Here is a 12261-nt window from a genome sequence, read left to right on the forward strand (position 1 = left end):
ACCTTCTGTCCACTCTATTATTTATTATTTATCTTTATATTTTTATTTTATCCAATCTTATTATGCTCTTATCATTATTTATTTATTATGCTTTAAGCAGCATTCAGGTCTTCCATTATTCTCCATATAACGCCGCTTAGAAAGAGTAAAAATCCTAGCAGCGTTAAAATCCCTAGACTAATATGTCCGATTAAGGACTGATGGGTTATTTGCTGCAGATTATCAATTTTTCCTCTCTTTTTTTACTCTCTCTCTTCTGGAGTAACTCAACTTTGAGGCCTCTGGTGTATGTGTTACTCCACGACTTTCCCTCCTGTGTGTGTGTCTCACCTACTCTCCTCCTACGCACGTGTGTATGTGTATGTGTGTGGGTGCGTGTGCGTCTGCGTGTCTGTACCTGCACCTGCACTCTTCTCTGTGTGTGTGTGTCAAGGACGAGTGTGAGAGGGGAAGACCAGCTCACCCCTCCTTTCGGCTCCGCTTACTTTTTCTTCTTCTCTTTAACCCTTTTTCCTCCGAAAATACCACTACGGTATTTTAAATCCTTATTCTCCTTTATTTTCTGTAACTCCTTTTTTTGTTCTTTTACTATTTTCTTCTTGTAATCACTCCCTAGTGATTTTGTGCACTTCTTTATCTCTCGCTTTTCCTAAGCGACTTTATCTCTCGCTTTTCCTAAGCGAGGTGACCACTCAAACAGGTGGTCGCTGCTTCATTCTGGGCAGCGGCGCGCTGGTCAATCAATCACCCATGCAGACCTCCCGTGGGAGCGGTATCCGTGTTGATGACCCACCGGTGTTGTCAAGCATTTACCCGTGCAGGCCTCTTCTAATTAATTTTCTCTTAATTAATGTAGGAGAGCGGTAGCCATAAATGTTGACTACGTCGACGGCCAGACAACCCACCCATGCAGACCCGACTAATCGTTAGACGGCGGTATTCATGGGCGTCTGACTAGACACATAAGAAAGACAACTGCGCCTGCTTTGACTTGGTATACTATAATCACACAGGCTTCTCTGCTACACACGATCCTCACTCTCATCTGTCTTCTGTCTCTGCGCGTTCAATACACTTCCTCAACATGAACGGCCTGCATCTAGCCTTAAATCAACGTCTAAGGCGCTTTAATACCTCTTTAAAGCTTCGTTCACTCCTTTCCCGATCTGTGTTACACCTTTTCCCTTCCAAATACACTTCCTCAACATTGGAAAGGCGTTTATCAAGGAAACTGTCAACTTAATAAACCTTCTTACTACAGAGATCCGTGTCACACTCTATTTCTGAATATTCAGACTTATCTCTCCCAGGGACGTTTACTCTGTTCTTTCTAGTCGTCCCTATGCAATACCAGCCAAACTAGTCCTCCAGCAAATACCAGTGTTGCAATCAACCAGCATGCAATACATATATTAAATATGATTCTTTCACACTCTCCCCATTCATTCATGTCCGCACCATGGTTTCTGCTGAAGCACTGAGACAGACACAGACATATATGCAGACGTAAAGTTTAAGCAGACAGACAAAGCCCCTCGGCTGCCCCCTGCAGTTCATTGAAAGTTCAGTAATTTCTGAAATTTAGGTTAGGTTCGGTAGAGGTGGATCATCAGAGAATCACACCAATCACCTGGGCGGACCACCCCCGTCACCCAGACACTCTCTTCTAATTTGCAGAAGTAAATGCTCTGCTTACCTTTAAATTTCGTGGGCCCGAGTGTCTGGTGGCAGAGTGTAGCCGCCTCTGGCGCTGGGGACCTCCTTGTCCTTGTCCTCTCCTGGGGCTGGCTCGCCACTGATATGTTGTGGAATTTGAAGGCCAGATGTGCAACCCACAACAGTCCAGAAATAGTCAAATTCAGCTGTCTGAGAAAAAGTGCTCAAAAGGATCTGCAGGAGTCAGGGTCCGAGATGCAAACACTTTATTGCCGCGGCAGCAAAGGGAGAGAAATCCAGAAACACACAGGGTGTACATCTGAAGAAGTCTCTGACCTGCAATGGTCAGTGCTCTATCTTTTATACAGTTCTACTGAAGGTATTCCCCGCCCTTGGGGCATCTTTTCTTTTTTCTAGGCTCTTCTATTTTTTTACACCATTAGGTACTTTTTGGCTGCTATCTCCTCTTTTCTCCTCTCTATTCCTCCAATTATACACCATTAGTTTTTGATTGTCATGGGCTCTGTTTTTTAAAAATAACATCAAATTACATTTTATTATCATGATTGCATGTAAGCATAAGGACACATCACATAGAAAATGCTTTAAAAATATAGTAAAGTATATTAAATCATCCCAAACCATTATTCGTTAACACACAGTAAATCATAGTTGTGATTATAAGACCATTTAGTTCTTTCATGATTATAACAAATGTTAAACATGGATTAAATACAGTAAGGTTATGTAAGGACACGCAGGGTTATATTAGGTCACAATCATCCTGGTCTGAAACTGGTCAGAACCGGCTAAAACACCTGCAAGGCCATGGAAAGCACCAAAGATTTATGGTCCAGGTGTCCTGCCCTCGCAATGTTGGCTGCATGGTGTCTTGCAGCTCATTATCGTCGCTGCACAGCAACCTCCCTTCTTATCTTTGCACTGGCATCTTGGCCTTTCATGTGCTCTTCCTTCACTTAAGCAAACAGCAATTATTTTTTACTATCATATCAGGCTTGCACAGAGCTACTCTTATCATATCAAACTTCATAGAGCTGCTACTATTGTTTACCATTAGCTTACAGTGTTACACTTGATTCTTCACATATCGATTCTTCACATATTAATTCTTCACGTATCAAATAGAAAAATTATACTACAGCATCCCCGGCTGAATAATGGTCTGGCTCTCTGACTGATGGTTCAAAGGTGCTTTAATAATCATTTGACTGTTCCACGACTTGTCCTTGCATACCATAAACACAACTTGAACACACTGCGAGAGCTAGTGAGAAAGCAAAACAAAACAAAATATTTTAATTACATATAACAATGAAATGTCTTCCTAAGATCCCTTTTTAACTCTTTTAACCTAAATCACTACTGACCGTCTCTATATTAGAGTGCTTTAATGTCATATATATTTTTACCTCAACATATTTATTCACATTTTAACAAATGTTAACTTAAATGCTATGCATGAATTATTACTTCTTCATAATTCTTCTTTCATATCAAATCCATTTCTGTCACTGGAAATTACATACTTCTTAAACAGAAATGTTTCATGTAGACAAAACCCTTTATAAAGCCATTTCATGCTAAAAACAGGGCTAATATGGCAATATACTAGCGCATATCTCAGACTCTACAAAAGTACTAAAGGACGTATAATAAAGTAACTCAAAATGCACACAATGTGAAATAAAACATAAACAAACCTAGTGCCCTCGTCAGCCAGGTGCTATATTAGACAGAAATATTACTTTTAACTTCGTTTTTCATATGTACTTTGTATAGTTTCCCTCCCGTTTGTCTCTTTTCGACTTTGTTTTTTCTAGATTTCAAAATAAAAACACTGACCTTTTAAAATGAAATGAATTAAAACACTTCAGAAACAACATATTATTTGGGTCATTTACATGGTATATCAAAATTTATTTCTGCTGAGATCTGTGAACTCACCACAACAAAACCATCAGGGCAGAAAGTCATACAGGTTGTAAAAACCCATTAGTTTAGCCAGTTTAAACTGCCTTATTTGGAGGTAAAAACAAAATGGAGTGCACCAGAATATCAGTTATTATCCCTCACTTATCCCTTTGCATTAGTTTTATCTTTTAAATTTATTTGGCAAACTGAGGGGCCTCGGTTCCAAATCGCTTAGCCGCAATGTTCCCAATGAGGGTGGTCATCATTTTCAGCCGATGGTCCACATCCCCCTTGGCTGTCACTTCAAGGACCTGATCCACATCCTCATCGAACTGTTGCCACAAAGAGACAATGTTGCACATGGGAAAGTTTTAATATTCATTGTTAATTGTATTTTAACTGTTATTTCTAAAATTGTGCAATGAACAGAGGAAACTTGGGAAGAAGAGGGAGTGGTTCATGTCTTCATTCCTCTGGACCAATTCATCTGTATTTTGCAGGAATTGAGTAACATCGTACCTAAAATTCGTTTGTTGCTGTGGTACCAACCTTGGCACCCGTAACATAATAAAACACATTTTATCTCTTTTTAAACCATTGAGGACAATTCAGTTCATCTATTGTATTATATGGTGAAGGCTGAGAGTGAGAAACGCATCTGGTGTGAGGATTAGCTGTGTTTGCACACAGGTTCATCTCTGTGACGTCAAATTCAGATTGGTCTGAACAGGAAGTCCTCTTAGATCAAAAAGTTGCAAAAGTTTCTGTCACCTCATAATTCACATTTCCTTCATAGAAACCACCATCACACTCACTGAGAGAAGGAATTGTGCTGACTGCTGTCCAGAAGACAGAATGAATAACACCTCTTGTCCTTGGATCAACTTTGACTTTAAAGTCAGGTTCCTGCCTCCTGTTTACATCTCAGTATTCATCTTTGGTCTGCTGCACAACTGGACGAAACTAAAGATCATCAATGTGTTTATTATCAACCGTGGACTCACTTATATGTTGCATCTCCTCACACTTCTCACACTGGTGGTGTACCACATGAAGAGTGAAAGGATCGTTGGAAATTCTGCATTCTGCAAGATAACACGATTCTGCTTCAACCTGAATTTATATGGCAGCATTTGGTTCCTTACTTGTATAAGTGTCTACAGATACTTGGCCATTGTCCATCCAATGAGAGTCATGGGAAGAATAACTCTCATTCACTCTGTGACCATCTCAGTCATGGTTTGGCTGTTGGTGAGTGTTCAGTGTTTTCCAGACATGTTTTACCCCAAAATATTTGAAAACAGCACTGGGAAATGTTTCGATACCACATCTATGGTCATTGTTGATGATTACCTGAAATACAGCCTTGGATGGACCCTCACTGGGTTTTGTATCCATTCCAGACACATGTCTGTAATTTTATGGACAATGAAGAGTACTGACAAGGTACAGAAACAGAGAAGCTTGAAGTTGTTGCTCATCTTGATTATTCTCTTCTCTGTTTGTTACATTCCTTATCATGTTCTCAGGAACCTCAACCTCTGGTCAAGAGTTCTGGTAAGAAGGAGAACATGTCATGGATGGTTAAATAGAGTCTACGTTGCTTGGCAGGTAAGTCATTCCCTTGTGTGTCTGAACAGTGGTCTCAATCCTGTGTTTTACCTCCATGGAAATGATAATATTCTTGTTCAGCTCAGACAGCTGCTCCAGCAAGGTCATCAGATGGTCAGCAGCTTAACAAACTCTGGCTGCGTATGAAATTTAACACAAGTAAACATGTTTCATGGCAATTCTATGAAATTCAGAATTATGTAAATGGATCACAATCGCTCCAATTGTATTTGTAATTTGTAATTGTATTTTATCTGAATATAATTCCATAATTGTTACTTGTGTTTATTTTTAATCATGATTATAAAAGAACCAAAACAACATATTGTCTCCAATCATGTGGTTTTTATTTCTGTAAAGTTTATAATCACAGGCATTGCAATATACAAGTACTGATAATTAATTCCCAGGGAAGAGAAAAAAAACCAGAACATTGTAAACAAATTCATGGTAAACTTTAATTATTTAAAGATCAAAAATTTATCCCTCTGCAAATTGATTTCCAATTTACAAAAAGACAGTTCAGTAGACAAAATAGTGCTCATAATTTCAACATTTTAACGCTATTATAGGATTAGAATTTCCATCACATTCCCATTGATATTCTTGTAAGTTCACTACATTGTTCCCTGTTGTTGTTATTCCATAGTTTCTGTAAATTACTGGTCTGTCTTGTCTTACGCTTATCTACAGAATCAAGTTTGTTTTGTCTAATCATTCTTGGCCTTGTGTGTGGACCTCTTCATCCTCATCAAACGTCCAATGAGACATTTACAGGAAACCCAAACTAAAGCGAAGATCAGCAGACCAAATGCTAGAAAGACTGCCATCACATCTAGACAGTGATAAGCATACCATGGCAACTGATATGACTCAGTGCGCAGATGTGCCGCGCCCTTGTGCCTCATGACGTACTCTATCCAGTAAAGGGCACTGTCCATGGGTTTTATGGGTTTGTCGTGATGCAGCTGTGACAGTTTGAGCATGTTCTGTTTGTATGGCTTTTCTGGGTCTAGAATGTTCTTCAGAGCACTTGTCAGGGACTCAACATCTATTGTTGTCATGTCAACAAACTCAGCCACCCCCCGAGCCTTCATTCGGACCATGTTGTCGTACTGGTCAAAGATCAAAGGGATGCCCAGAACTGGGACAGCGTGGTAGATGGCCTCGTAAAGCCCATTCGTACCCCCATGTGTGAAAAAAACCTTGGTTTTAGGGTGACCTAAGATATCATTTTGAGGCAGCCAATCAACCAGTTTGGTGTTGTTTCCCAGAGTTGTGGGTCTCTTCCCAATGTGTCTCCACACAACTTTCTGAGGGAGGTTGGCAAATGCTGAGGCGATGATCTCTGATATCTCAGGGCCGAGGTCACCCAGCAGGGTCCCCAGAGTCATGACGACCACACCATGTTCACCAGAACTCTGCACAAAGTCCTCTAAATCTGATGAAAGAGGTTTGGATGGTTTGCCCTGGAACCCTCCAATGTAGACAACATTGGGCACGGTTGGACGAGGGAACTCAAATGTAAAGTCAACCCGCATTAGCCAGATATCAGCTCCCTGGATGAGAGACATGGTGCTGACATCAGGTCCAAAATAATGATCGCACACAGCCTGGTAAGGTGGATTGGAGACATAGTAGTGCATGTAAACCAATATGCCATGACGGATTATATTATCAAGTCTTTGGAAAAAGTCCATCTTGTCAGAGTTCTCAGAGAACAATTGGGGCACATATGACAGAGGAGAAGGGGCGATGGCAAAGTGTGCTTCTCCACTGAAAAGCCAGCGTACATTTAAAACAATGGGAAGCTGGAGATAGTGTGCCAACAGCACTCCACCTGGAAATGCAGGGTCAGTCAGACAAAGATCATATCCAGTTTCCTTCAACTCCCTGATTAGTGTCTTATTCTCAAAGATGCTGGTGATCAGTTTTGCCACAGCTTTCTGGTTCTCCCCTATCAGGTTGAAAATGTTCTTATAAAAATCTAGAAAAGCCCATGGTGAGCTTCTCCTCCGACGGATCTCTATTGATCTCTTCAAAAACGAGGTCATGAAGGCTTGATTCTCGAGGTGTTGGGAACTTTCCTGGGTGATGGTGATGGAGGTGTAATGAGGTGAAAATTCAGAAACATACCAGCTGGTGGAGGTACGTATTACTGTTATTTGATGGCCCTGAGAATGAAGCATCTCCACCATGATTCTCATATTAATCCAGTGGCTCCCATCTACAGGGAAAACCAGCACTTTTCCAGCATCACAGCTGAAGGACAGAGTTGCTGAAAGCAGCATGACGAACACCAGGGCTGGATATGACCCCATCACTGTAGAAGAGACACAGAACTTACTGAACAAGTATTTGCAGTTCATTTGACTAAAATTAACAGATGTAACATTGCAGTGCTCACAATCAAATCTATGATTCGTCTGCTCTGAAAGTTTGGTCTGTGTGGCAAATGTTCATCATCATCTTAAACTGTAGTATAGGGCACAACTGCCCATCACAGGATATAACAAAACCATAAAGTGGATGCAGTACCTGACTGAGCTCTAGTGTAGACTCAGTCAAACTTCAAATGAGAAGAGAAGAAAGATAACAATGAAAGCTTTGTCTGAGCAGCAGTTACAGTAAAGATTAAAGTCATGTATTAATGAACGACGGGCCTCTTCCTGTGATGTGTGAAGAAATGCTTCTGAACAATCTTCACATCGTGTGTATTGTATATTATAATACACATTATATAGCTATATATCTAGTTATACTTAGTTATATTTTAAGAATTACTGTTATTCCGTGTTTATATGCTTAGTTATATTTCTTCAGAACATTCTTTTTCTCTTAGTTTTCATTCTCATTCTTTTTTGTCTTTATTATATATATTTTATGTGTTTAAACTGCTGCTGCAACAAAAGAATTTCCCAAATTTGGATCAGTAAAGTAAAAGTCTAAGTCCAAAATCCTCACCTCATAGTCTGTGATGTCTCCCTGCAGCCAAGAAGAATCTAGTGTCTGAGGATATCAAGCAGCAGCTGAAAAGCAGGTCAATGTGTAACTTGACAGGTCCCTTAGACCACACATGATTGGATAAGAGAAATTACTGCATGGACTCAGGGACACTTTGTGCCAACACAGTTTGTTAACTGACTGATGGGGAGTCCCAGATATTAAACCTCTCATTATCGATGTCACTCATATTACCTGGCTCTTCAGTGGTTGTTGAAACAATGCTCAACATAAACATTATCTGAATTCTTCCCATCTTTTAACATCCAAACTGTTCAGAGAAACTCAATCTTAATATTTCAATGCAATGACCTCAACGGACAGGACTGTATACTCTGATCCACCCTCGATGAATAAGGCCTTTCTTGTCAGAGTCCTCAGAGAACAACTGGGGCACGTAGGACAGAGAAGAAGAGGCAGTGGCGAAGTGTGCGTCTCCATTGAAAAGCCAGCGCACATTTAAAACAATGGGAAGCTGGAGATAGTGTGCCAACAGCACTCTGCCTGGCAATACAGGGTCAGTCAGACAAAGATCATATCCAGTTTCCTTCAACTCCTTAATTAGTGTCTTATTCTCAAAGATGCTGGTGATCAGTTTTGCCACAGCTTTCTGGTTCTCGTCTACCATGCTGGCGCAGCAGGGAGTGCATGTGCCTCACAGCAACAAGGTCACCGGTTCGATTCCCAGGTCAGGCCTTTCTGTGTGAAGTTTGCATGTTCTTCCCGTGCATGCGTGGGTTCTCTCCGGGCACTCCGGCTTCCTCCCACAGACCAAAAACATGCTTATTAGGTTAATTGATGACTCTAAATTGCCCCTTGGTGTGAGTGTGAGTGTGAATGGTTGTCTGTGTATATATGTTGCCCTGCGATCGGCTGGCGACCGGTCCAAGGTGTACCCCGCCTCTCGCCCGTTGACAGCCGAGATAGGCTCCAGCCCCCCGTGACCCCGAAAAGGGATAAGCGGCATAGAAAATGGATGGATGGATGGGAGTAGGTGGCACAGTGGTAACACTGTCGCCTCACAGCTAGAAGGTCCCAGTTCGAAATCCCGCTGTGGGCGCTGTGGCGTGTCCTCCACCATGCCTTAAGTGCCTGCTGCTTGAGGAAAGGGGCCTTTCTGTGTGGAGTTTGCATGTTCTCCCTGTGTTCATCTGGGGTTTCCTCCTTAAATAAACCCTCACTAAAATATGCGATTTTCCTCACCAGGATCCTCAGTACCAGGCCATGTGAAAAACCAAGTGTGTGTGTGTGTGTGTGTGTGTGTGTGTGTGTGTGTATGTGTGTGTGTGTCTGTGCGTGTGTGTGCGTGTGTGCATGTGTGTGTGTGTGTGTGCGCGTGTGTGTGTGTGTGTGTGTGTGTGTGTGTGTGTGTGTGTGTGTGTGCGCGCGTGTGTGTGGGCGCGTGTGTGTGGGTCTCTGTCAGTGGGTGGGGGTGGGAGGGACATATGGGGGTGGGAGGGTGGGGTTCTTGTTTTTGTTGTTTGTTTTGTGAAGCACTTTGTGCTACAATTTTTTTTTGTATGAAAAGTGCTATATGAATAAAGTTGATTTGATTTAAAAACACGCAAGAAGATCACCACCTGACCAATGGTGACAAACAGGAACTGGGTCCCCGGGCGGAGGACAAGTTTCACCAATTGACCATTCATTTTGCTCTTTGTACAGCGGCTGAATCTTTTTGTTTGTTTGCTTTTTCTTTGAACTGTGAAGTAATGTTTAGCACCAGTTACGCAGTCAAAGTCCTTGTGCACTGACACATGAAAGAGTCATGCATCAGTTATGTACTATTTAGTGAATTTGTTATACTGCTGTCAGAACTTCCTTGTCCAAGAGTACACAGCTGCTAAGATAACTTAGCTTCTTAGTCCTGCACTGCATGTTTGTGCATGAATTTTGAGCTTTGAGTTAGACCATTCATCTTCACTCCAGTCAGTGGCTGACATTTGGCACTGTAACCGTTTTTGTCCCCATTGAGTGACAATGCAACATTTTACCCAGTTCTGCTTTAACTGCCTTCCTCCCTTTGAGGTTGCACATTAACTGCTGCCATTTTACAGGTGCATTTAAAAAAAATGTTTTGTTTGTTTTGTTTAATCAGTTTTAATCATGGAGTTGGAATTCAAAAGAAGTGACGTCACTGGACTTCTCCATTAGCCTTAGCAGCAGATATAGCAGATATTTTTGAGCTTGTCTCACATCAAGAATGTCTTCTGGAGGTGTTTGCTGGACCTGTAGACCACTGCTGAGGGCAGCAGAAAGTCACATACATCTTTGTAGCAGAACTGACCTGGAAGTGTTAGTTTGAAGAGAGACAAGATGTCTGGCTGTAGGACACCTTCTCACATTCCTTCAGGGGAGCAAGAGTCACAGACACTTCTACTTCAAAGGTTACCTTTCACCCAGGATGTTTCTCATTAAGATGCTAATTCTTTCCTGATGATAGATAAGGACAGTAAAACTGTCTGGATGGACAAGTGCCATGTCTCAGAGGAACCTACACAATCAGATAATGCTGATAGGCTGTAAATTAGACATTCCTGAAGCAAATTGTGTTTGTATGTCTGTGTGCCTCTTTTCAATCACACCAGGATAACAAAATCTATAGGTTTGAGTTAATTTTTGATGTTCTTACAGTACTAAGCCCATAATCTGTGTGATATCATTGCTTTTCCCGTGTTTCTGGCTCATAAAATGACAAAACTGTGATTTTAATTCTCCTAAAAAGTCTGTCTGAATTTCTACCATGGAACCACGCTGCCATCTAGAGGTTCGTACCAGTTAGATACTTGATATAAGACAATTGTAATAAATAGTACCCATAATAGTGATCATCATTTCGGCAAATATAATCTGCCGTTCTTTTTTCCTTTGTCATATTAAGTTAGCTATACCCTTAGTCATCATGGACATTAGGATGAGTTTTAGAAAATGTTATCATGATTATTGTTGAATGCTGTCATTTATTCATGAGAATTGTCTAATGCATGTTGTGAACGATGTTGAAATGCCATTGAAAACTGATCATTTAAAATATGTGTGATTGACCACAGTGAGAAGCAGATGAGCCCCTCTTACGAGTCATTAGTTAATTAAAGATCGCTCTCCTGAAAGCCATCCCACATGCGTGATAGCCTGTTGGTCATCAGACACCCTGGAGCGAATATACCGTCTGTAGCACGGAGCAGACAGGCAGTCCTTTTCTGTTCTTTGGTCTTCAGTCGTCTTTGTCTTAGTCTTGTTAGTCGTCTTTTTTCTTTTTCCCGCTAAGTGTAGTTACTTGATTTCCTCATTCAGAAAAACATTCTTTTTCTAGTTTTTTTATATCGTGAAACTTCAATTTTTGCTCGCCGCATTAAGCTGATAACAGGTGATAATATCATGACTGATGATATTATCATGATAAAGGAGATTACTGCATGGACTCAGGGACACTTTGTGCCAACACAGTTTGTTAACTAACTGACTGATGGGGAGTCCCAGATATTAAATCTCTCATTATCAATGTCACTCATATTACCTGGCTCTTCAGTGGTTGTTGAAACAATGCTCAACATAAACATTATCTGAATTCTTCCCATCTTTTAACATCCAAACTGTTCAGAGAAACTCAATCTTAATATTTCAATGCAATGACCTCAACGGACAGGACTGTATACTCTGATCCACCCTCGATGAATAAGGCCTTTCTTGTCAGAGTCCTCAGAGAACAACTGGGGCACGTAGGACAGAGAAGAAGAGGCAGTGGCGAAGTGTGCGTCTCCATTGAAAAGCCAGCGCACATTTAAAACAATGGGAAGCTGGAGATAGTGTGCCAACAGCACTCTGCCTGGCAATACAGGGTCAGTCAGACAAAGATCATATCCAGTTTCCTTCAACTCCTTAATTAGTGTCTTATTCTCAAAGATGCTGGTGATCAGTTTTGCCACAGCTTTCTGGTTCTCGTCTACCATGCTGGCGCAGCAGGGAGTGCATGTGCCTCACAGCAACAAGGTCACCGGTTCGATTCCCAGGTTGGGCCTTTCTGTGTGAAGTTTGCATGTTCTTCCCGTGCATGCGTGG

General features: G+C 41.3%; 1 protein-coding gene and 1 pseudogene across 1 annotated transcript; one reads left to right on the forward strand and one right to left on the reverse strand.

Annotated features, from left to right (window-relative positions):
- Positions 1-4443: 4443 nt before the first annotated feature.
- Positions 4444-5346, forward strand: LOC139335250 (P2Y purinoceptor 1-like). Its single transcript, XM_070968765.1, has one exon. It carries the CDS (start codon positions 4444-4446, stop codon positions 5344-5346), a length of 903 nt encoding a protein of 300 aa, XP_070824866.1.
- A 563-nt stretch (positions 5347-5909) lies between these two features.
- LOC139335033 (UDP-glucuronosyltransferase 2A2 pseudogene) lies at positions 5910-7520 on the reverse strand (annotated as a pseudogene).
- Positions 7521-12261: the final 4741 nt, after the last annotated feature.

The sequence above is a fragment of the Chaetodon trifascialis genome, chromosome 8 (genome assembly GCF_039877785.1).
Source record: "Chaetodon trifascialis isolate fChaTrf1 chromosome 8, fChaTrf1.hap1, whole genome shotgun sequence".
In the NCBI taxonomy this organism is placed as follows: Eukaryota; Metazoa; Chordata; class Actinopteri; order Chaetodontiformes; family Chaetodontidae; genus Chaetodon; species Chaetodon trifascialis.

Excerpts from the sequence above, each read along its gene's own strand:
- LOC139335250 (XM_070968765.1), top strand. The coding sequence starts at position 4,444 with ATGAATAACACCTCTTGTCCTTGGATCAACTTTGACTTTAAAGTCAGG.